Source organism: Ipomoea triloba, chromosome 11 (genome assembly GCF_003576645.1).
Source record: "Ipomoea triloba cultivar NCNSP0323 chromosome 11, ASM357664v1".
Classification (NCBI taxonomy): Eukaryota; Viridiplantae; Streptophyta; class Magnoliopsida; order Solanales; family Convolvulaceae; genus Ipomoea; species Ipomoea triloba.
In genome coordinates, this window is record NC_044926.1 from 9,112,833 (window position 1) to 9,136,120 (window position 23,288).

Consider the following 23,288-nt stretch of genomic DNA (forward strand, 5'->3'; position numbering starts at 1 on the left):
CTAGGTCAAACATAGCCATTATAAAAAACAAGTCTTATTTGTCTAAAGACCACAAAACATAAAGTAAAAATTAATCGAGTATATTTAAATTTATTAATATTTTTATTTATTATAATCAATAAAATAATTAATAATTTTACTCATCGAATCACTCCAAGTAAAATTTATTGTGCACGGTAACTTTTTATTCATCTATATTTATTTACACGTTATATAAAGTTGTGTTAGGTTGTTCGTTATTCAATTCATTACATAAGATTATAAACTCTGTTGTCATGATTACTCATTACTATTTTAGCTCTTATAAGAAATTTTTTATTCTGCCCATGCCACAACTACTCCGTATCATTTATCGCTATAAATAAATTAACCCAGGACACATTAACGATACAAGATTTGGTAATAAAATCAATTTGATAGTGTACTAAAGTCGGACGAATTAATTAAATTAAATACCTAAATAATAACAGTAGAAGAATATTTGATATATATAGCCGGCGCACCGAATCGAACAGACATGTCTATAAGAAGGGTCAAACTTTACGTCCCTTTCCACCAAAAACCATATTCTTATTTAAACTCCTAAAAATCTTCTTCCTACAAATCGTGGGGAGCAATCACTGAAACATCATCTTCTGTCATAGGACTACACCTTAATTCCCTCTACTTTCGCCATTTGTTCATTGTTCCTCTGAAGGGAGTGTTCATCCCTGTCAGGCTTTAATTTGCAGAAAAATTAAAGTAGTATAATAATATAATAATGGAGCAGATGAATGGGGGGAAGTATGAGTATGAGGCGATTCTGGAAAGAAGTTTTAGCAGGCAAGACAGAAAGACAATGGGGTGGTGTGCTACTCTCGCCATCTTCCTCGTTATTTTCACATTCTGCATTTTCTTCAAGCCTTACATCACTGATGGTGATGAAAAGAATGATGCATTTCCTTCTCCACTTTGTAAGTCCGATCCTTACTTACCATGCACTATACTTATACACTCATGCCCTTTCCCATTACCATCAGTCCGTACGATTGGTTCACGGAATAGGCCTGAGATGGAATGATATTTTTGAAAATAGGCATATTTTGTTGTTTGTTAATGCTTTTCTATTCCTGGAAATATTATATCCCGACAGGGAGAATAGCTATTCTAGGGCTACGAGTATTACGCTATTCTTGAGTTCCCAAAATAACCTAAATTTGTTATTTTCTATCACTAGTATACGTCACACATCCTGCTTAGGTTCAAACTCTTCAATGCTCACAAGTATTTTCTTAAATTTATATATATAACATTTCTATTATCTTAAAATTCAATCACTTTGTAAACCAAACATGTTGTAAGTTGTATGATAAAAGCAAACAATTTATTCCCATAATTCGCCTATCAATAACAAATCATGCTCTTAAATAAAATGATTTCTTCAATCCCATAAAATCATATAATCACATACATAATCAAGGCCATCATCAATAATTATTATTATAAATATAATATAATTGCCATCTTAGTTGTTTTCCTTTTCTGGGTTGATATGGCGTATCATATCTGTAACGTGATTTATATGGTTAATTAGTTTAATTTCTTCTAAATAACTAATAATGCAGACCATGCAAAATAAATAACAATAAAATAAACTTTTTAAAACGGGAAGTATATAATGATAATGTATTCCATATTGCAGCAAATTTAGAAGTACCAATTGGGGAGAGTCTCAACTTGCAAGCCACTGTGCATGATGCCATAAACATTGCCCCACAGCCATGTAAGTTATCAATAATATTATTAGGGAAAATTATATTTTTTATCCCTAAATTATAATATAATTGTAGTACTTATTCGTTCTTAGTTGTTGTTGATTGTTGTGCTTTTTTTTCTTTTCTTTTTTTTAAATTTTCCTGTCACTAAACTATAACTAATGTTGCAAATTTGTCCTACTTACTTTTCATCCCTAAGCATAACTGACGTCCCAAATTTCATCCTAATGCTTTGTTGTTTTATTAGAAATGATAAATTTGTAACGTTAGTGACGAGAATTAGTTAAAAAGTGTAATTTTTCCTCGTATTATTATTATTATACAATGAAGGAATAATAAATAATTTGATTAGTTTCAGATTCCAAAACAAAAGAAGTGAAGCCGGTTTGCGAAGTGAAACGGCGAAGATCAGACATCTGCGATGCAAACGGCGGCGACATAAGAGTGATCGCCAATTCATCCACCATTTTTGTTGTTTCAAATGATCATAGCAACATAACGTCGTGGAACATAAGGCCCTATGCTCGAAAAGGCGACGAAGCCGCAATGGGGAGTGTCCGAACCCTAACCGTCAAGCAACTCCACCCTTCTCATCAACAAATCCCACCTTGTACCACAAAGTACGATGTACCAGCCGTGGTTTTCTCCACCGGAGGCTACGCCGGAAACCTCTTCCACGACTTCACCGATCTCATCATCCCTCTCTACCTAACTTCGCGGGAGTTCGAGGGAGAAGTCCAGTTCCTGGTCACCGACAAACGGCCGAGGTGGATAAACAAGTTTAAGGAAGTGCTGCAAACGTTGTCAAAACACGAAATCATAGACCTCGACCGGGAAAAATACGGCGAAAACGTCTTTTGTTTTCCAAGAATCATCGTCGGGTTAAAAGCCAACAAGGAGTTCAGCATCAACAACGTCTCCTCAGATCATAATATCTCCATGAAAAACTTCACCGCTTTCTTGAGAAACGCTTACAATCTGAAAAGGGATAATATCGTCACAAACGAGAAATTATTGCAGCCGCGGCTACTCGTCATCGCCAGGAACAAAACCAGACGCCTCTTAAACGCCAACGAGGTTTCCGCGGCGGCGGAAAACATGGGCTTTAAGGTTGTCGTACGAGAAACAGACTCGAATATGACCAAAATCTCGAAATTTGTGAACGGGTTTGACGTGATGGTGGGGGTGCACGGGGCGGGGCTATCGAACATGGTGTTCTTGCCGGAAAACGCGGTGGTGGTGCAAATTGTGGGGTTGGGGATGGATTGGATAGCCAAGAATGATTTTGAAGTGCCTTCATTAGACATGGGATTAAGGTATTTAGGTTACAAGATTGGTTTGAATGAGAGTTCTTTAAAAGAGAAATATCCGGCGGGACATGAAGTGTTGAGCAACTCCAGCGCTATTCGTGTGAAAGGGTGGAAGGCTTTTAGTGCAGTGTACTTGCAGGGGCAGCATGTGAGAGTAGATGTGGATAGGTTTAGAGGCACTCTGTTGAAAGCTCTACATCTTTTGCATGCTAATAATTAGCATTTATGTAGTAAACACATTTTAATTTGTAGCTCAGAGAAAATATTATATTTCAGATTTATAAAGATAATCTTGATAGGTGTTATAAAGAGTTATACTATATATGTATACTTCCCAATTTATTCTCGTTTAATTTACTCTTTGGTGGAGCACCAAGCATCAAGATCAAATTTGAAATTTGAAATTTGAAAGTGACAGTAGAAAATTTTCTTTCTTTTATTGTAATGCACGAAATAGGCCCCAAAAACATAATTAATTTGATAAAATACATATCAGTATAAAATTTTCTTTCTTTTATTGTAATGCACGAAACATAATTAATTTGATAAAATACGTATCTCATTATATAATTCGGAAGAATTTGTTAAAGCTCCTAACCTTTTTTAGCACAAACACGCATCTACCAACTAATCAACCTAACCTCTTGTTTACAAAATGATCTGCATACAAGATTCAAACCAGCGACCTTGCATAGAAAAATGCACACAACATCTACCACCTCGTCTAGCAATACTTTGTTTACTATGTCTATTTTCTTATATTTATATCTAAAACATGTATTGTATATACACATATACATACAACGCTATATAGGAAGTGGAGGTGGGGGAAGTGGAGGTGGGGTGAGTAGGGGCAGCTGCCTCCATAGTAGCTCTGTCACAGATAACAAGGTTTGGAATCGTGAATTGACCAATTTAGTCCATGAATCTACAAATTAAAGTTCACATAAATATAAACCTTAACCTTAACTATAAGTATTAAGTTTAAACCTTAATCGTAACCTTTTATAAGGTTACGGTATTCGATTTTAATTTTCTAGTTAAACTGAATTGAAGCTATCTCTACCTGGAAGTTAAGGGAAGATCCTCAAATTTGTAAAAATTTAAGCAACATTTTTTTTTTTTTTTTGAAAAAGCAACATTTTTAATATTTGTAAAAATAAGAGGGTAGAAAAGCAATATCTGTTTCTTCTTTTTAGTAATTCTTAGAAAACTTGAAGCCCCCAACCAAAGTCCAAATTTCAATTTTTAGAACTCTCATTTCCCTCTATTTAGGGTTTTGCTTCGTTTCCACTTCCAGCAGAGCAGTACTCTGATCACTTGTAGATCCAGTGTTGAAGTTAGGATTTGTTTGGATCGAGCAATCGAAATGGCATCATCAGCAGTGGTCTCCGCGCCACGCGCCGCCGCGTCCTCGTCGAAAACCGAGACCTTCATCGACAACAAGCGAAAGGACGACATACGCATGGCGAACATCGGGGCGGCGCAGGCGGTGGCCGACGCCGTGCGCACGAGTCTCGGCCCGAAAGGGATGGACAAGATGATATCCGCGGCCAACGGCGAGGTAATCATCACCAACGACGGCGCCACCATTCTAAACAAGATGGAGGTGCTTCAGCCCGCCGCCAAGTTCCTCGTCGAGCTCTCCAAATCGCAGGACGTCGTCGCCGGAGATGGAACCACCACCGTCGTTGTCATTGCCGGCGCTCTCCTCAAGCAGTGCCTTACTCTTCTTTCGGCAGGTATTCATCCTACGATTGTTTCTGATTCTCTGCATAAGGCTTCTACTAAGGCAGTAGAGGTCCTAACCGCTATGGCTATTCCTGTTGAGCTCTCGGACCGCGATTCACTTGTTAAATCGGCCAGCACTGCGCTTAACAGTAAGGTAGTGTCTCAGTACTCGACTCTTTTAGCTCCGTTAGCTGTGGATTCTGTGCTCTCTGTTGTTGACTCTGCAAAACCAGACCTTGTAGATTTAAGGGATATTAAGATTGTGAAGAAATTAGGAGGCACAATAGATGATACCGAGCTAGTAAATGGTTTGGTTTTTGACAAGAAAGTGAGTCATGCTGCAGGGGGCCCAACTCGTGTTGAGAAAGCTAAGATTGCTGTGATTCAGTTTCAAATTTCACCTCCTAAGACTGATATTGAGCAGAGCATAGTGGTCTCTGATTATACTCAGATGGATAGGATTTTGAAGGAAGAGAGGAACTACATTTTGGGGATGATCAAGAAGATTAAGGCCACTGGGTGTAATGTTTTGTTGATCCAGAAGAGTATCTTGAGGGATGCAGTGACTGATTTATCTTTGCATTATTTGGCAAAAGCGAAGATTCTGGTCATTAAGGATGTTGAGCGGGACGAGATTGAGTTCATTACCAAGACTTTGAATTGTTTGCCTATTGCAAACATTGAGCATTTCAGGGCAGAGAAGCTGGGTTATGCAGATTTAGTTGAGGAGGTATCACTTGGAGATGGTGGGAAGATCGTGAAGATAACAGGGATTCAGGATATGGGACGGACCACATCTGTCCTGGTTCGAGGGTCAAACCAGTTGGTCATTGATGAGGCTGAGAGGAGTTTGCATGATGCATTGTGTGTTGTGAGATGTTTGGTGAACAAGAGGTTCTTGATTGCAGGGGGAGGAGCACCCGAGATTGAGCTCTCAAGGCAGTTGGGTGCATGGGCAAAGGTCTTACAGGGTATGGAGGGTTATTGTGTCAGATCATTTGCTGAGGCCCTCGAGGTTATTCCATATACATTAGCTGAGAATGCTGGATTGAACCCGATAGCTATTGTTACTGAGCTGAGGAACAGGCATGCACAGGGTGAGATCAATGCTGGGATCAATGTGAGGAAGGGGCAGATCACGAACATCTTGGAGGAGAATGTAGTGCAGCCACTTCTTGTGAGTACGAGTGCAATTTCATTGTCTACTGAATGTGTTCGGATGATTTTGAAGATTGATGACATTGTTACTGTCAGGTAGATTGATAGTACTGCAAAGTGTTGGAAAAAGAGAAGCTTTTTTGTCATCCTCTGTTTTTGAGTTATGTGTCCTTTGAAACTTGAATGTGTTGCTTCTTAGCAAATTTTATTGAGACTCACAGTAGGTGCTTCACGGAATCTATTACTAGTTGAATTCTTCGTTTTAAGTATTTGATTGTTCTCTCCATACAATTGAATCTTGACATTTAAGAAATGCAGTATGTGTGCCAGTTATCCTTAAATCAATCTCTGGCGTCTGAAACTAGAAACAAGTCTCTTTTGTCTAAAATGTTTATTGTTCAATGTATCATTCTATGCTTATTTGATGGCATTACTGAAAATTTTCTAGGATAGAACAGTACTGTTTGTCATTCTCTTTGACCTTCACATTTTTACTCATTTCTCATTTCGTCTTTCTGATATCTAGTTCAGTACTGACTAGTGAGATTTGGCTTTAGCAATTAGCATTATCAGATTATAATATTATATGCAAATTCATTGGTCCATTAGACTATGCCTTCTAGCTAGACCCACCAAACTGCAAGGTCTAGATTAAATCATAAGATTCCAATCATATCCAACTTGCAGGTATGAAAATAGTTAGACTGGTGCAGTTTGGTTGTGACAAATATACAAAATCAGATATACTTTCCAGAGTAGTATTTTACATTAAAAATGTAGTATCCATCCATTTACTGGTCAAAAGCCACACTTTCTCCAGCTCAAACTGGTCTGTACGTTAACCTTGGAAACAACCAAACCAGACTTCATAGTACTGAAAGGGGCTTCTCTTCAATGATTTTGCAGTACTGTTGACCTTGATTTAGTTTATTGAAAAAAAAAACCATAAAAAAGGAATCTTATAGTCCAATCAGATTAACATGTTTTGATACTGCTGGTCTTATATCTAACCATGCATGTCTGTACTGAATATTGTTAACTGATCAGCATGCCTAGGGGATGTCAGCTCCAACTCGGCATTCTTCATCTTTCTTGTTCCCATCAAGAAGATGTTTCTTCAATGTCTCTTCGTTTTCTTGGCTATTGATCTTCCTCTCCTTAGTTTTGCCCCATAAGACTAGATAGAGCCCAGCTACAATGAAAACCCCACCAATAATCCTGCAAAAAAGTTTGATAATTGGAAGAAATAGATCATTAGCGGAGCCAAATATAACATGTTCTCAGTACTACACTTTTTTTTCTTTTTTCTTTTTTTTTCTTTGACATACCCTCCTGTGTATAGCCGATCACCAATAATGATAAATGCCATAACGGCAACTAATACTGTCTGGACCGGCTGAAAGCTGGCAACAAAAACTGGCCCTCCTTTCTGAATGCACCATGTCTGAAGAGAGATGACAATCCCAGAAGACACAATGCCCTAGACAAGGAAAACTTAATAAAATTAGTGATTTCTGTGAAATAGAGGCATAGAGCGAGTGTAAATAAGCAAAAAGCGAATGATTTGGGGGTTTTAAGGTCTCACAGCGTATAAAATCAGAACAACTTCCTCTCCAGACTGGATTTGCCAGTGCTTAAGATCCCTTTCGGCAAAAGCTGCTATGACTATGAACTGAAGTAATCCAAAGAAGCATGTAAATGAGGTAAGTGAGAGCTTGGCTGGGTACTTCTTTAGCACAGGAGCCTGCAAGGTTTAAAATGCTTTAGAGAATGTAGCGATAATGATTGTCTCTCTTTTTGGTTGCAGGATTACAGATTTACAGTTAACATGGGGTGACAGAAACATTCCCTTCTATTATGTGATAATTGTGTTCATTTATATGATTTGTAGCATTTTGGTGTTTTTTCTGTTTGTTTAGTACTTTGAATACTGTTAGTTATAAGGGATACCTGAAGAACCATCCAGCCTGCCCATGATAAGCAATGACCGAGCAAGTAGATACAACCCCATGTCCAGTTAAGCATTTTCTCGGAAGAATCAGCCCCGATTTCTTCTGCAGAAACACTTCCTCCTACAAGAGGAGGGCCTTTGTAGAGGCTGATAATGGTAGCACCTCCCACACTTGCTATGGTCCCGAGAATTTTTGCTAAACCATCTCTTCTCAAGAAACTTACTTGCTCTAGCCTGTGAGGAAAAAAGAGCAAAAAATACATAATTTTAGAGAGTTCAGTATGTCATACTTCATAACTCTTGAGACTCAGAATATACCTTAGAGCAGAAGCCATGATAAAAGTGATTGCGGGAACTGAATTCTGCATCGTGGATGCAAAGGTTGGGGATGCATAGTACAAACCCAAGATGTAGAATCCTTGGTTTGCCGTGATTCTGTATAGTGAAGCTCATAAATTAGCCTTTGCTAGAGTTTAAGGAACAGAAACACGAAAACGTGAAACCCTGTAATCTGTTGTTGCATACTTACCCTATTAATGCCAGGAGGAAAAACTGAACCAATAAGGAGAATGTTAGCGGGGGTCTTTCCTTCCTGTTAAAACCGGGTAAGTGGAAAACATTGTTAGTCCTTACCCAAGACGAGGAGAAACAGAGAAAACATCGAGTGGGAGAAATGGAAGAAAGACACTCACTTTTCTATGAAATAAGCAAAGGGTCCTAACAAAAGCAAGGCGATGATGTTTCTGTATACAGGGTAGACGATTTTGCTGACACCAATATTGAGTGCAAGCCTCGAGACAATATGAAATCCGGCATAGCAGAGCTGCAGAGCAAGCGAGGCAAGAACAAGTTTGATTTTCCCAGGTACAACTACAACTCCTTTTGGCTCCATATCTTTGATGTGTATTTTATTTTTGTTACAGGACTTTTGATGTTAGATCCTCTAGTACATATGTACTATATTGTTTGCTTGGTCACACACATATATATAGTCTCACACACAAAGTTGCCATTTGAAAAATGTGTACAGAGCTGTTTTTAATTCATAATTGTGGGGGAAACAGCCTCAGAAGCATATGCAATGCAATCATTTGGGATCTATGATGAGCCCCAATAATCTCATTGTGTTATAATTTATTATCTGTGGTGTCATTAAATTCTCTTGTTTTTAGTAAAATTGAAAAAAAAAAAAAAAAAAAAAAAACTAAACTGCGCTTATTATAATTTTTCAGGCATTTCTTTCTTTAATTTTCTATTCCCCATTTTTTGTTTTTCAATTTGGAGAAGTGCACAAGTAAAACATATTCTGTCACACATCTTGAAATTTTCGTTTAAAGTGAACTATTCTAATTGTTGTTCTTTTTTACTCAAAAAGAAATTAGAACATTAAACACTTGATTGGTAAATTTTATTTTCATTCCTCAAATTATATTTTAGTTCTCAAATATATTTAAAAATTATTTTGTAATCAGATCTATCTTTTTTATTTTCTCATGAGAATATAAAGGACACTACATTTTATATATTCAATTTTAACATTTTAATTATGGTTTACATTAGCAGCTTTTCATTCTTTATGATTTATTATTCAAATTTATGATTTTCGTGCATCACATGGGTAAAGCATAATCCTACAAAAATTAAAACATAATATTCACTACTTATGTGAAAGAAAGGTATCCAAAAAATTCAAACCCAAGACTTCCAGCATAATAATACAAAGTACCAACCACCCAAACCACTCAAGATTTCATGTTCAAGAATGTAAGATGCTTTATTTACGGAGTTCAATCCATACACTAGGGTTCGATTCCTAGTAGCTACAATATTATTATTAGTCCATTCATTGGACTATAGCTTGTATTATTTATTTATTATTTGAGCCATCATTTTGAGTTAGTATCTCGGACTTTGTACGTACTTTTTGGATCTAGCGCTTCGAGCAATAATACTATTATTTTTTTACCCCGCTTTGTACCTTTATACCTAATTTATGGTGCACCCGGTTCCGATAAAATCATCAATTGTATTATGGACTATTAATTTAAATTGAATAATAAATTAACTTTTTTTATTATCATTTCTCTTCTCTTCAATTCAAGTAGCAACAATGGTGCATGATTAATTTGTTGTTTTGTTTTTCTGTCTCCAGGAAGTTGCTAGGCCATAATTTCATTTCATTTTTTAGTTTTTTTTAAAAATAATAATGAAACGATTTTTTTTAATATCTAAAATAATTTCGGATGAATCTCAACTGACTTGGCGTCTATCATTGTCCAATTATATCACTTGCACTAGTTTTTTTTAAATGAAGGCAATCAATTCACAAAATAGCTTCATATTTTATAAATTTTAAAATAAATGAACTTGAATATATATTTAAAATTTTCTAATAAAAAATGAAACTCTACAAAGGGAGGTTGTTAACTTTGATGTGGTGAGATTTGGACCGTATTTAATTTAGACTAAAAGTGAAGTTTTTTAAAGTTTGAGAACGAAAATTAAAGTACAACTCAAATTTGAAGATCAAAAGTAGAATAAACTAAAAAAGAAAATGGGAAATATTTTGTTTATTTTCAAATTCAATGAGAAAAAAATAGTGTATTTTATTTTTATACATTTGTTTCTCGAAAGATGTTTTACCTTAAACTAAAATCTTGACCTATTGTGGGACAAGTTCATAATTTAGGCTTGGTCCTGAAATCTTTTCTTTATTGAATATTATCTATTTTGACAAAAGTTTTTAATAAACATTATATTCTTTATTTATACTTACAATTATATAAAAGAAGATCCAAATTGAATCACTACGCATATGATGTTTCTTTAGGATCGATCCTAATTAAATTAATAAGACCCTTTCTCAACCTATTGAAGCTCAACGATGTAGTATCTGTTCATAGTTCCGATTCAACAGTTGCCTCCACTGAGGCTCAAACCCACTCTCATCATCCATGTGAGAGTGTTAATCGGGACACCGGGTGCCACTTGACCACAAGGTCTTTGGCAAGACGCCTTTAAATAAATTAATAAGACACCTTTAAATATTTTGATTACTCTCAAATCCAGTTAACATTCAAATCCAAAAGTTTACTTTGATACATACTATATGTAAAGTAATATGTTCAACTCTAACTAAAAACATATCCACGATATACCTCTATTATTTTATATTATCTTATGCATGCAAATATGCAATCTCCCTATAATGCAAGTGATTAGTATGTATGTATGTCTAAGTAATCCTCCATGATACATTGTTGACTAGGAGCTTGGACTTTGGTGGGGAGACAAACTTATGGTTATGCATGTTGGCCAGTTAGTTGTGATAGATGTCATTTCTTTCCTTTTCATTCATTATGGATTCTCTCTCTCTCTCTTGTTCTTGATCATGATCATGATCATTGTTCAAAGTTTCTTAATATGACTTTTAATTTGTTTTATTGATTGAATGATCCATCATGGTCCGATTCACACAATTGTGTGAACCATATTATCAAATAATGTACGTTCAGTATTTTTTTTTTTTTGAAAATATACGTTCAGTATATAGATAATATGCTTTTAGTATATTAAAATGTACATTGTATTTGGAAAAAGTACATTATATTATTTGAGTACTGAAAATACATTTCTTTGTATAATGTACATTCAATACAAGAATAATATATTAGTATATTAAAAATATATTTTTTGTTATGGTTTATACAACACTGTGTGGACCATAATTTGCTTGGAATGATGAATCCTCAACAGAATCTTTTTATAATAAAATTTGATTAGCCATAGCCCAATGGGAGAAATTTTCCTCTCAAACCACAAACAAAACATAGTTGTTTTTTTCTGAGAAAATTAATTAAGATTCTTGGGGACAGCCCCATGTTATCCATATTTATTGGTGCTTTATCAGATTAGGTGAATCCTCTTGTTTTTAAGGCTATGGTGGAATATTCTAACTGTTTCCACATTGTGATTTCTCTAAAATATTGATTATGTAGCCACCAATCCAAGTAGAGAAAACTAGGTTCATGAATAATTGAGATTACAACTCTCTTTGAGACTTGAGTGCATGAAACTCTTCTTTGTTAATATTATATATATTTTAATATTTTATGATAGTTATACTATTTGATTAAAAACGAATTTGACCTAATTTGACATGTCAACTTGACATGCAAAATATTTAAAAGGGGAATTGTATTATTTGATTTCTCAATTATTTGAGACATCAAATTTTGTTTGTATATAAGGTTGAATACAAATAAAATACAACCAGATTTAATACCTCCGTTAGTTAAATGAGTAAATTTATAACTCGTTTAATAATTAAAAGATCTTATTATTGCCAAAGACCTTGTGGTCCAGTGGCATCAAATCCTTCCCTGGAGTATAATACTGACTATTGTGCTTCAATAGGTTGAGAAAGTAGTTATGAACAGATACTGCATTCTAATAGAGTTAGTAGTATTCAAAAAAAAAAAAATTATTAAAACTTAAAAGAAAGATACTAGGTTTATAACTTATGAATGGAAAAAAAAGAAGTTATTTTCCTTATTAAAAACGTAAAATTACATAACATAAACAAAATGTTTAATAACGTAACTAACTAAAAAAAAAAAAAAAAAAACTAACTAAAAAAAATCCAAACCTTTATTCATCGTAATAATTGTATCAAAAATATTTTGTATTTGATAAGATTTAAAAATAGTCTTTATTCTTTATTTAAATATTTAATAACAATTCCTTTATTTTAACATAAACTAACTATCAAAATATCACTTTTATAGAATTAAAATGTTCAAACTATATATGGTCGCGCTCCCATGAGAACTACCCTTAATATAAGAATGTGACAACTAATTCAAACCATCAGAATGATGCATGACTGAGATTAAAAGGAACAAATCACACGGATAAATCCCTTTAAAATATTAGAAAATACACGATTAGGGATAAATCAGTCTTATAAGAAGTCGTGCATTCCTATACAGAATGTCATCCATTCCTATATCGAATGTTGTGCATCGATAACTCTCTGGTTGAACATTCAAACATCTCCAAAAATCCTACGATGCACCGCACTAAAGTGCACTAATGCACATCCCATCAGTCTACGATACGCAACTCACAACACTAGGTTGCACAACCAGCACACCCGAATGCACAATCGTACTACGCAGACATCTCTACATATACACCAACATCCAAATATAGGCAATATTATACTCAAAAGAACGAGAAAAAAAAATAAAAAATACTGATCATTTTCCATGGACGAACACTCTATCGATGATGAAGAAATTACGACTCCAAATCGCAACGATGATGATCCAAGAAAATAGAAAACAAATATGGCTAAGGTTCACACTTAAAAAAAGAAAAACAAAAAAAAAAGAAGAAAAAAGACACTACTACACTCATTTTAACAAAAAGGATAAAAAATAAAAAATAAAAAAATCAATCCATGTCATCTTAAGAAATCAAATCTGGACCATCCAAATAAAAAAATGAATGCACAAGACTAATCATCACATTCACACATTAAGAGTGGTTCTCATTTAATTTGAACGCAACTCTACCTACATATTCTACATAGGAGTGAATTAAGTTTAAACATTAAAATTATCCACTAATGGCCGAACTTACAAAGTCAAATCAAAGAAAGTATTATGTTTAATGATCGAATAGCATAATTGTATATTGACACAAAGTACAAAATTTTTTATTAAGATGTTTAATCTTAGCTTCTAGTATAATTGAATATTAAATGCTATACATACACACTCAAAAATGAATATATTTATGCAACAAAGAACTGTTTCAGTACAAATTAAAAATGAGACTAAGTACCTAACAAAAATTCTCCAGGCAGAGATTGACCCGTGACCTCAAATCAAATTAGGTAATTTATCAACATCATAATAAGTTTAGAGTAGATCAAATCCAATGTTTTCTATACATTCATGATCTCTTGGTCATGCAAATCATGCAGACAAGTATACGAGACAAACAGGAATCAAACAAAACCATAAGCATATAACAATAAGACCTTAAAAACATGTATTGTGACATGATTTCCAAGTTGGGAAACAAACATCTTCTCAGCATACAAGTAAACAAAATCATTTACTTTTGAAACTTTGATTACACAAGACGGTGTTAAGGCTACATGGATAAGCGCAATGAGGAAAATATGTCGTGTTTTGCAAGGGCAGGAGAAGAGAAACAACCAAGCGACATCTATCGTGGGTGCAACTACAAAATTATGTCACAATTATATAATATACTTTGATTTACGAAAAAAACTGCAGATGCTATCTGAATCACTGAATGTGTATTATGAGTAAAACTCACTTTGTAACCCTACTTAAACTTGTAATCTTATAGTTACTAAGCCAATTGCTCGACCAGTTCGACTAGAATTGTCCCAAATTATATAATATATTATTCCATAATTACTGATTGTTTAGCTATTTCTTAATTGAATTTTACTCATTATTCACCACAACAGAATTTTATGTATCATAACTCGAATAATTTAATAAAATTTTGACACTTTTGGTCTCACAATTATCGTGACATTTCTAATATTGGTGTACGGTTATAAAAAAAAAAAAAGGAATAAGGTTCAAATTGGCCACTAAACGTAACATGAAAGTGCAATTAGGCCACTGAATAAAAAAAAAGTGCAATTATGTCGCTGAACACTCCGAATGTATGCAATTTCACCTGATAGAAGGTTACAATGCATTTCATCGGGTTACTTGCTTAATAATAAACTATTAAAATAAAAAATTAAGAAATTACAAATAGAATACTCTGTATTTATACTCAAACGGGTACAGATGGGAATACCCTATATGAAACCGGTTTATATGACAGTGGGTCAAAAGTTCCCGGTCTCTTTGACTATTATAAAGATGAAACAACCAAAAGTCCTTCTGCCAACAATAAATGCGCCTTTTATAAGTGGTCTCGGGGGAGGGCCCCGGACCAGCGGCATGTGTTACGCGTGTCAGGCATGCACCGGCCTGCGCGACGGCTCAGCGTGCGGAAGCCAGGTGTGAGTCCCGAATAGGTCGAGACTTTAGCCGAATGAGGTTCCGATCAAGGTCGGGATGTCTTGACCGGCCTATGGAGATCGGTAAAATGAGCAGGGTACTTAAGCAAGAAAATAGACCGGCAAGTAAATACAGACCGGTACGCGTACTTAGACCGGGAGATCGGAATTCGTAGATCGGGATTTTATCCCTATCAACTAGTCCCCAGCCTGGTCTCCGACGACTCCCGAGGAGACGGAGGCCGGGTTACATGATTAGGCCCCAGGCCCGATCGCCATCCTGAAACTCGAATAGGTTTCCCGGGATGACATGAGAGACGACGTCAGCCCTAGCCGACACGTGTCACGCTCGGACGGTCCCTAGGAAATAGCACCGGGGTTACGGGGAAGCGAACCATCACTTTGCTCTCACGCCATCTATAAATACGGGGTCCACAAGGTCTTTGGCTTGAAAAAGGGATTAAGAGATCATAATAATATCATATCAATTGGAAATAAAAACAGAATAACAGATGGCCTACCAAAGTAGTATCTTTCTTGTTGTATCTTTTACACTGTTTAAATGGTAATTTACTTGCTGCCTTTGAATTGGTTCTGTACATGAATGATGCCTTGTAAATATAGCCAACAAATGATAACTGTGATGTCGTGGAACGCCAATTCTTCGTTAACGTTGTTTTCATACCCTGATAATATTAATTAATGGTTGCCTGCCATATTATATTATGGGAATTGGGAAATAGATATCTACTGAGTCTGTTACAATGTAGTATCTGTTTATAACTACTTTCTCAACTTACTGAAGCACAAAGAGTAAACAGTCGCCACTACTTAGGCTCGACCCAACTCTCACAGTGTAAAACGGATGCCACTAAATCACAACGTCTTTGGCATATTATTCCTCATTTAATTTGATAACAAAATCTTAAATTTGACATTTGTTACGCGGCTTGAGTCGATTAGTTATGAATAACTATATTATATTATAACTAGTATTTTCGCACGAACGTTGCACGGAATGGATTTATTATAATATTTGAAGAATATTTGGATGGATATAAAATTATAAAAATTATAACATCGAATACAATATAGTGCAATTGATGAAATTTGTTGGATCGATTATGTTTTTTATGTTTTCATTGCTTTAATTAGAGCAAATAATTGTCCAATTACTCGTGCGATGCACATACAATGCAGGGATACATTTTTTATTATCTATTTAGATAATAAAAATGAAGATGACATTATAAAAAATTCTAATATTGAATGTGTACACATAAGAGTTAAAAACAATAAGCACAAGCACCCTTAGGAAAAAATGCCAAAAGGTAACATAAGAGAATTACCAATTATGCGTATTCCGCCTTCAAAAAAAAAAAAAAAAATTATGCGTATTCTTTTTTAGCATTCTTGTGAAGCTTCTCCTTGACTTGATATACCAATAATTACATATAGTCACTAGTATTGATTCACATAGGCATATATAGGGCTTTCCTCCCCCCGAAAAAAAAAAAAAAACTAAATGTTTAATTTTTAACAAATGTGAAGACTGAGTTTTAGATGACCGGTCTTTCTATTGTAATATTTAGTTTTTTTTTTTTTTTTTTTTTTTTTTTTTTGTCACCAAGTGAGAGAAAAGGGAAAACAAATTCTGATTTCTGCCCAAGAAGCGCATATTTATACTCTTTTTCAGTTTTTTTTTTTAAATTGTTGTTAGCCATTTTTTTCTTTTTTTTCTTTTTCTTGCTTTTTTCCTTGCCCACCCCTCTCTTTCTTAATTAATACTTCAAAAATCGTGAAAAATCAAGAGCTATTGATGATGCTCTAAGGCCTTCCTCAATAGTGGAGATTTTGGTGTAATTTTTGAGGAGTTTTTGTAATTGTAATTAGGAAAGAGAAAATAGGAGTAGAAGAAAAAAAAAAGGAAAAAATAAAACAAAATAAAAAATGAAAAAAAAAGTACTACCTCCGTCCAATTTTGGTTTAACGAGGCTTGACTGAAGTAATTTTTAATCCAATTTTTCATATTATTAAGTTTAGCATTAATATATAAAATTTATAAATTTAGAAACTACATTAAAAGTACTATTAAACAAAAAAAATTAAATTTAAAAATAATAAAAAATTACTAAAGAAAATAAGCAAAGAAGGAAGAGTTGGTTTGACCAATGAATAGTAAATAGGACAGGTAAAATAGAACAAAGGGAGTAACTAATTTTTTTAAAATTTTTAAATAATTTTCAGTCAACTAGTATTTTCGCACGGGCGTTGCATGGAATGAATTTATTATAATATTTGAAGAATATTTGGATGAATATACTACTTTTATAGCATTCATAAGTGTAAAAGAATGATTACTACCTGAGATTTTTATTCTCTGATCTACTATGTTTTGAAGTCTTTTTTCTTTCGAATGTACTGCTCAATCGAAGATGCATATATTACCTCAAGGTGAATTTGTCTTAAGTTTTACTCATTGACTATTCCATTTCTATGCTATATAATGTCTCAAATTTTGATTTGCTTATGCTTACATTTCACATTGTACTGGAATTGTTCTAAACTGAAGTCAACTACTGGTTTTATGGTGCTATTTCCAAGCAAATACACACAAATATCAGTTATATATGTATGACAAATAAACATATAATTAAAGTAATTCTAATATAGGAACAAATTATAAAGACAAGTTGTATCAGTCTGCTCTTTGTGGAATGACAAAACTGGTTCAATATCATCATGTGGGATGATATACTTAAAAGTGGACGTACATTATATCAACAATTTGGCACAGTGGCAGATGAATCCTATAAAAAATAAAAGACCTTTGGTATATATATATATATATATAGTATCCACTGAGGCTTGAATCCATTCCCTTTCATATGGGAATGTAAACCGGGTGCCACTAGACCACAAGGTGTATTTAACAACACTATAAATTGTAATTTTCAACACTATAAAGTGCAAGTAAGTAAAATTACATAATGCATCTGCTGATAGAACCAAAAAAACTAAAATCAAAATTAAACCATAAAATTTAAGCTACTAAATAGTAATTTAAAAAAAAAATCTAAACTATAAAGTTTAAAATGTAAACCCTAAGTACAATTAATTATTACATTTGGTGCAATTAATAATATCTCTAAGTGCACTTTGTATTATTGATGGGTATACATTATATTGTTGTTAAGTGCACTTTTAAGCAAAACATAATTCCTAAACTCTAATAGTAACCCCACTTGTGATTTTTACAAATTAAAAATCGAAGGACATGGTTTTTAACAAATGGGAAGGATGAAATTTTGAGAGTTTTTTCTCTTGCAAAAACTTAGTTTTTGCATGAGAAAAAAAAAAAAAGAGGGGGAGGAGAGGGGGAAATGCATGCCCAAACGATAGCTTATTTCCTACGCACCCGCTAGGCGCTTCAAATTTTATATTTATCATTTCAATTAAATATAGATATATTTATTTTAATAATTAATTTTTATTACAATTATAAATTTAAAATTAAAATATAATATAGTAAAATGATAGATCCATACAAAACTTGTAAAAAACTTTTGAGCGGATGCTGGACCCACAAAAAGCTGGGAGAAAAAACCCAAATTATTGAGGTTGTTATAAAGTGAACTTCTATAGTTCTATCAAACAAAAAATTCTCCGAATAAAGATTGACCCGTCCCCCCAAATCAAATTAGGTAAGCTATCAACACCATAATAAAATTAGACAAAATCAAATCAGATGCCTTCTACACCTTCATGATCTCTTAGTCAGCAAATGAGGCAGACAGGTTTACGAGACAAACAGGAATCAGCCAAAACCATAAGCACATAACAATAGGACCTTAGAAACATGTATTGTGACATGGTATCCTAGTTGGGAAACAAACATCTTTTCAGCATACAAGTAAACAAAACTATTTGCCATTGAAACTTGATCACACAAGATGGTCTTAATACTACATGTATAGGGGCAACGAGGAAAGTGCATTGCATTTCACTGATAAGAGAAACAACCAAGCCACATCATGGGTGCAAGTGGAGAATCGAGTCTTAATGCCTGAAGGTTGTTCTGACATAAAAGCTCGACAGTTTCTACCCGTTCTTGAAAACAATCAAAACTGCAGTACAGTTATCTTTGCAATGGCGTTCACGCACTGCCTCGCGCACAAGGCGGCGGCTCACTTGTGAAACAGGTAAGCCTTCCTGTCAAACAATTGCCAAAGTTATGAAAGGTTAACTCGTAACAGCTTAGATGTGTCTAAATTTAACTTGAAATAAGTGCAAGAACCCTGCAAACCTTTAGTAGTTTCTGAACAAATTGAACAGCATCACTTGGTCCAAAAACCTAGAGGTTTATGAGATGCATCAGTTTACTACAGTAAAAATTATGCAGAAAATTCTAAGAGTGTATCTGGCATGCTATAACAGCATTTTTGAGTGATATAAACACAATATACCCCCCACAAGCCATCACAGCCAAGAATAATGAAATGATCTCTTTCAGAAAGGTCAAATGAATGGATATCTGGGGTTGCAACAACACCGACCTGCAATTCAGAGAGTTTGAGATAGATACTGCAACTTATAATAGGATTCAGCAATTCAAACAGATGTTTTTAATTCCCAGAGACACCTTGGAATTGTTCTTCTGGAAAGGAAAATAGAGCTCTTATTCATTTGAGAATAAGAGAAATGCTTGTGAGCTGGAAAAAAATTAAGCAAAGCATGTCAGCACTCAAAGGGTATATAACAATAATTAAACCTTTTTAAACTGCCGATCCCCAAATGCCCTTGAAACTTCAAGTCGGCCTTGTAAGCGCCCATTTGAACTCACAGATCCACCAGCCTACAGAATTGCATATGCTAATTAGTGAATAAGTTGATAACAGAACTCAATTAAGCCATTATCCCGATATAGCTGGGATCAGCATATAAAACCATTTCTCCAATAAGGTTTCTTCAAATGCTTAATACATTATAACTTCTTGTACCAATGAAGATGGATTCAATAACAAAACAGTTTAGGAATATTGAACATAGTGAAATAGGAAAGGTAAATGTATGTCCGTGTGTAAAATATGTTCAGAGTCATATATTTATATACACAATACATGTGTTGATCTGGCAAGACAATGCTAGGGTTTCCATTCAACAAAAATATGATATGGCACAAAAGCACTTAGAAGCATGCTGAGAGTAATGGACCATGTAATGCTTCTCTTTTTCTCACAGAGGGAGAGAGAAAAAGTACCTAAGAACAATCAAAAGCATGCTGAGAGTAATTGACCATGTAATCAGCCTAAACCAAATATCAGGCCACTTCACATATCAAATAATAGGCACTACTAGTGACAAGTCATCTACTTATACAAGCTCAGAATAGTGCCTTGAACTTAGCTCAATGCACGCTTAAATGAGTCACCCTTTGAAAATCATGCTTATATAGTTATATATAGTGTATTTGATGAATGTGGAAAGTTCAAACTTCTAGCACCTTTACTACATTTTAGCTACTCTCAATAGATAATATATTTTTACCAGATATGCTAATTGTTCAGTAGTTTTCATCAGAAATTCACCATGCAAAAGTACAAGATACTGATTCTAGAACTAAATATGGTATCAATATCTTTATAAGTTTCTTTTTATCAAATGCAATCAGAAAACTACCACATACTCGTACTATCCAAGGACATGAAAATAGAAAGTAGAAACTATAAACAACCATGATGTTGTTAAACCACAACTCTAATAATGATTACACAGCAGAATCTTACAGAAGGAAAAAAGAAATATATAAAGATACTGGCATGTTCAGATTGCTCACTTTCTGGATGCGAGCACGTTCTTGAGGATAAATGGCTTTATGTTCCCTTGTCAAAACAATGGCCTTTAATGAAGTTGAACCATCTGAACCATCAGACTGTGATGACCTTGCTAAGACTGCCTTTGCATCTCCAATATTAGCAACAAAAACCTACATAGCACATGGTAGATTTCTCAAACCACTGAGGATGTATTGCTGACTAAAAGACCAGTGATCACAAGTAAACAATCAATGGAAAAAGTCATCAACCACATTCTTTACAATTTTTTCAATTAGAATTTTGTACTAAACAATCTATGTTGGAAAACGGTCAGCCATCTCATCCAACAGAATATATGGAGTAATTCCTTTAAAGCATAAATAAATTTTCCTACACAAATAATAGGAGTGCTCATCTTGTAATTTATTTAGCAAGTAAATTCCAATATATGAACTATTATTAGAAAGTCATGGAAACACACATAGCTAATAAGCTTATTTGAACATTATTAGAAAGAACTCTGAGCTTACTGTTTGTCCTAATACCCAAACACAGACAGCTGTAGCACCATCTTGCCAACCCCCTGATAAGAATGTACAAGAACAAGTAAAAGATCAAAATTTTCATCCTTGACAATAATGAACAAAAATATCAATCCAGTGGCAACAATAGCCAAGAATACTAAGTGTAAAATACTTGAGTAAATAACTATACCTGCAGTACTTTCCCGGAGAAGAGACTCATCTGTATTTCTAAACCCTGAATTGGTCAAAAATAAGGAAAAAACCATATAAAACTCAAATATCAAGAATACTTATCACTAAAAAAAAATAATAATAAAATAAAACAAAATAATTCTTGCCAGGATAGCTCTAAAAGCATACCTTCAAGTATTGCTCTTTTGGCCGTTTTAACATCCAGCTGCATGTTTCACACAAAATGAAAAATGAGTTGCACATACACACAACCACAAATATACACACTAAACAAAAACCATCACTTAATCTTAACTAAACCCAAACAAGACAAAGCAAACACACCAACTCACGTGGTAAGCCAGCTAAAAGAACATTCCCGTGTAAGTGCTTCTGGACATAGTCAGCTGCTAACCGACCTCCATGGCCATCATAAATTGCAAAATGAGCACATCTGTGAAAAAGCAATAGAAATGGGCAAGAAAGACAACCTTTGAATTCCAGAGAGCAATAAATTGCTAATGGATAGAAGCATGGTGTTTTACTACTTGATACCCAAGACTAATTGGGTATGCATAAAACACCATGTTATACTGAACAGATACTACCTTGTAATAGAGTCTTGTAATAGAGTCGATAGTACTCAAAAATAAAACACTATGTTATGATATATGGACACAAGACTACTAATTGATACTCAGCAACAAAGAAAGGGAATTGGGCAATAGCTGAAGTACAGTACTAATGACAAGGGTCCCCTGGTGCCTTATAGATATTGTCCTCTCCAACCCGCAGTGAAGAAATACACAAGGTAGATGGATTGAGATTTGTTATGTTCGAGATATGTTGTAAGCCTTGTTTAAAGTTCAATTTTCCAGCAGCAATATTGAGAGGCACATCAATGGGATTCAGAACTACATTGAGAGGCAATATTGAGAGGCACAGCAATATTGAGAGGCACATCAATTAATAGCTACAATGAGCTAAATAGAAATGACCTTTTAACTCCATTAAAAAAAAACAAAAACAAAATAGAATCGTTATTAATAGGAAACCTCAATTTTCCCGGAGAATCATTGCTGGCATCAGGAAGAACAACCCAAGCATCCTCCATCGTGTGTCTAGAACCTTTATCCTCCGCCGCATTGGCTTCAATCTCGAAACTCTGTTTGCTTCCATTTGCATCAGTGCAACCATTTTTACTGCAAACAGACTCTCTGTTACCTTCAATTTTCGGTTCATTAATAAGCGAGGCGTCAGATTTCATCTTCTTGGCAGTCTCATCGGAGTCATCGAAATCACCTTCGCGCTTGTTCTTGCTATCTGAAATGCTTGGTCCTCCCTGGGTTGCATTTGAGTTGGAGGTTGAATTTAAATTTGAATTTGAATTTGAAATATCCGCCATGAAAAAGAAGGTGAAACTTCAGAAACTCCAAATGAGAACCCTAGGATCGGAATATGGGATTCGGGAAATGAGATACGAAACATGAAAAAAATAAAATAAAAAGAGAAGAATGGATAATTGCATTCGCCTCCTCAGAATTATGAAGAAATAACTTTTGGAAAAAGGAATAAGAGTATAGTAATAATCTATATCTATATCTATCTAAAAATTTAATAAGTCTCAATCAAAGTTATATCATTGATTTAAAAAAAAAAAGGTTATATCATTGATTTATGTTCATCTTTTTGTATGCTAATAAATGTATATATTTTACTTTAAATGTTATACACTTTAATGTTATTAGATAAAATTGTCCCTAATACATTATTCCTATACAAAACTACCCTTATACTATTATAACACCGTTTG

At 34.3% G+C, this 23,288-nt stretch overlaps 4 protein-coding genes across 5 annotated transcripts; 2 read left to right on the plus strand and 2 right to left on the minus strand.

Moving 5' to 3' along the window:
- Positions 1–692: 692 nt before the first annotated feature.
- Positions 693–3,373, plus strand: LOC115995689 (beta-1,2-xylosyltransferase XYXT1-like). The gene is made up of 3 exons (XM_031234793.1): positions 693–953; positions 1,682–1,762; positions 2,113–3,373. The coding sequence occupies exons 1-3, from the start codon at positions 761–763 to the stop codon at positions 3,282–3,284; spliced, it is 1,446 nt and encodes a 481-aa protein (XP_031090653.1). The 5' UTR covers positions 693–760; the 3' UTR covers positions 3,285–3,373.
- Positions 3,374–4,297: 924 nt separating this feature from the next.
- On the plus strand, positions 4,298–6,341 carry LOC115997257 (T-complex protein 1 subunit delta-like). The gene has a single exon (XM_031236774.1). The coding sequence runs from the start codon at positions 4,434–4,436 to the stop codon at positions 6,051–6,053; it is 1,620 nt and encodes a 539-aa protein (XP_031092634.1). The 5' UTR covers positions 4,298–4,433; the 3' UTR covers positions 6,054–6,341.
- A 330-nt stretch (positions 6,342–6,671) lies between these two features.
- Positions 6,672–8,920, minus strand: LOC115996313 (WAT1-related protein At3g18200). Its single transcript, XM_031235513.1, has 7 exons — positions 8,597–8,920; positions 8,434–8,496; positions 8,223–8,339; positions 7,904–8,138; positions 7,539–7,697; positions 7,282–7,433; positions 6,672–7,171 (listed from the first exon to the last, which is right to left on the minus strand). Exons 1-7 carry the CDS (start codon positions 8,794–8,796, stop codon positions 7,006–7,008), a joined length of 1,092 nt encoding a protein of 363 aa, XP_031091373.1. The 5' UTR covers positions 8,797–8,920; the 3' UTR covers positions 6,672–7,005.
- A 9,861-nt stretch (positions 8,921–18,781) lies between these two features.
- LOC115997365 (probable protein phosphatase 2C 8) lies at positions 18,782–22,957 on the minus strand. 2 transcript variants are annotated; one of them, XM_031236909.1, is made up of 10 exons: positions 22,531–22,957; positions 21,821–21,929; positions 21,665–21,701; positions 21,495–21,539; positions 21,311–21,363; positions 20,801–20,950; positions 19,736–19,819; positions 19,431–19,520; positions 19,271–19,318; positions 18,782–19,176 (listed from the first exon to the last, which is right to left on the minus strand). In XM_031236909.1, exons 1-10 carry the CDS (start codon positions 22,878–22,880, stop codon positions 19,066–19,068), a joined length of 1,077 nt encoding a protein of 358 aa, XP_031092769.1. In that variant the 5' UTR covers positions 22,881–22,957; the 3' UTR covers positions 18,782–19,065. The 2 variants fall into 2 exon arrangements, with proteins under 2 accessions (XP_031092769.1, XP_031092770.1); XM_031236910.1 differs by lacking the exon at positions 19,431–19,520.
- Positions 22,958–23,288: the final 331 nt, after the last annotated feature.

Excerpts from the sequence above, each read along its gene's own strand:
- LOC115995689 (XM_031234793.1), top strand. The coding sequence starts at position 761 with ATGGAGCAGATGAATGGGGGGAAGTATGAGTATGAGGCGATTCTGGAA. Across the intron at positions 954-1,681 it reads TGCATTTCCTTCTCCACTTT|CAAATTTAGAAGTACCAATT; the intron begins GTAAGTCCGATC and ends TCCATATTGCAG. Across the intron at positions 1,763-2,112 it reads AAACATTGCCCCACAGCCAT|ATTCCAAAACAAAAGAAGTG; the intron begins GTAAGTTATCAA and ends GATTAGTTTCAG.
- LOC115996313 (XM_031235513.1), bottom strand. The coding sequence starts at position 8,796 with ATGGAGCCAAAAGGAGTTGTAGTTGTACCTGGGAAAATCAAACTTGTT. Across the intron at positions 8,139-8,222 it reads ATCATGGCTTCTGCTCTAAG|GCTAGAGCAAGTAAGTTTCT; the intron begins GTATATTCTGAG and ends TTTTCCTCACAG. Across the intron at positions 7,698-7,903 it reads CAGGCTGGATGGTTCTTCAG|GCTCCTGTGCTAAAGAAGTA; the intron begins GTATCCCTTATA and ends TAAACCTTGCAG.
- LOC115997365 (XM_031236909.1), bottom strand. The coding sequence starts at position 22,880 with ATGGCGGATATTTCAAATTCAAATTCAAATTTAAATTCAACCTCCAAC. Across the intron at positions 21,364-21,494 it reads TCTCCGGGAAAGTACTGCAG|GGGGTTGGCAAGATGGTGCT; the intron begins GTATAGTTATTT and ends CATTCTTATCAG. Across the intron at positions 19,820-20,800 it reads AACGTGCTCGCATCCAGAAA|GCTGGTGGATCTGTGAGTTC; the intron begins GTGAGCAATCTG and ends GCAATTCTGTAG.
- LOC115997257 (XM_031236774.1), top strand. The coding sequence starts at position 4,434 with ATGGCATCATCAGCAGTGGTCTCCGCGCCACGCGCCGCCGCGTCCTCG.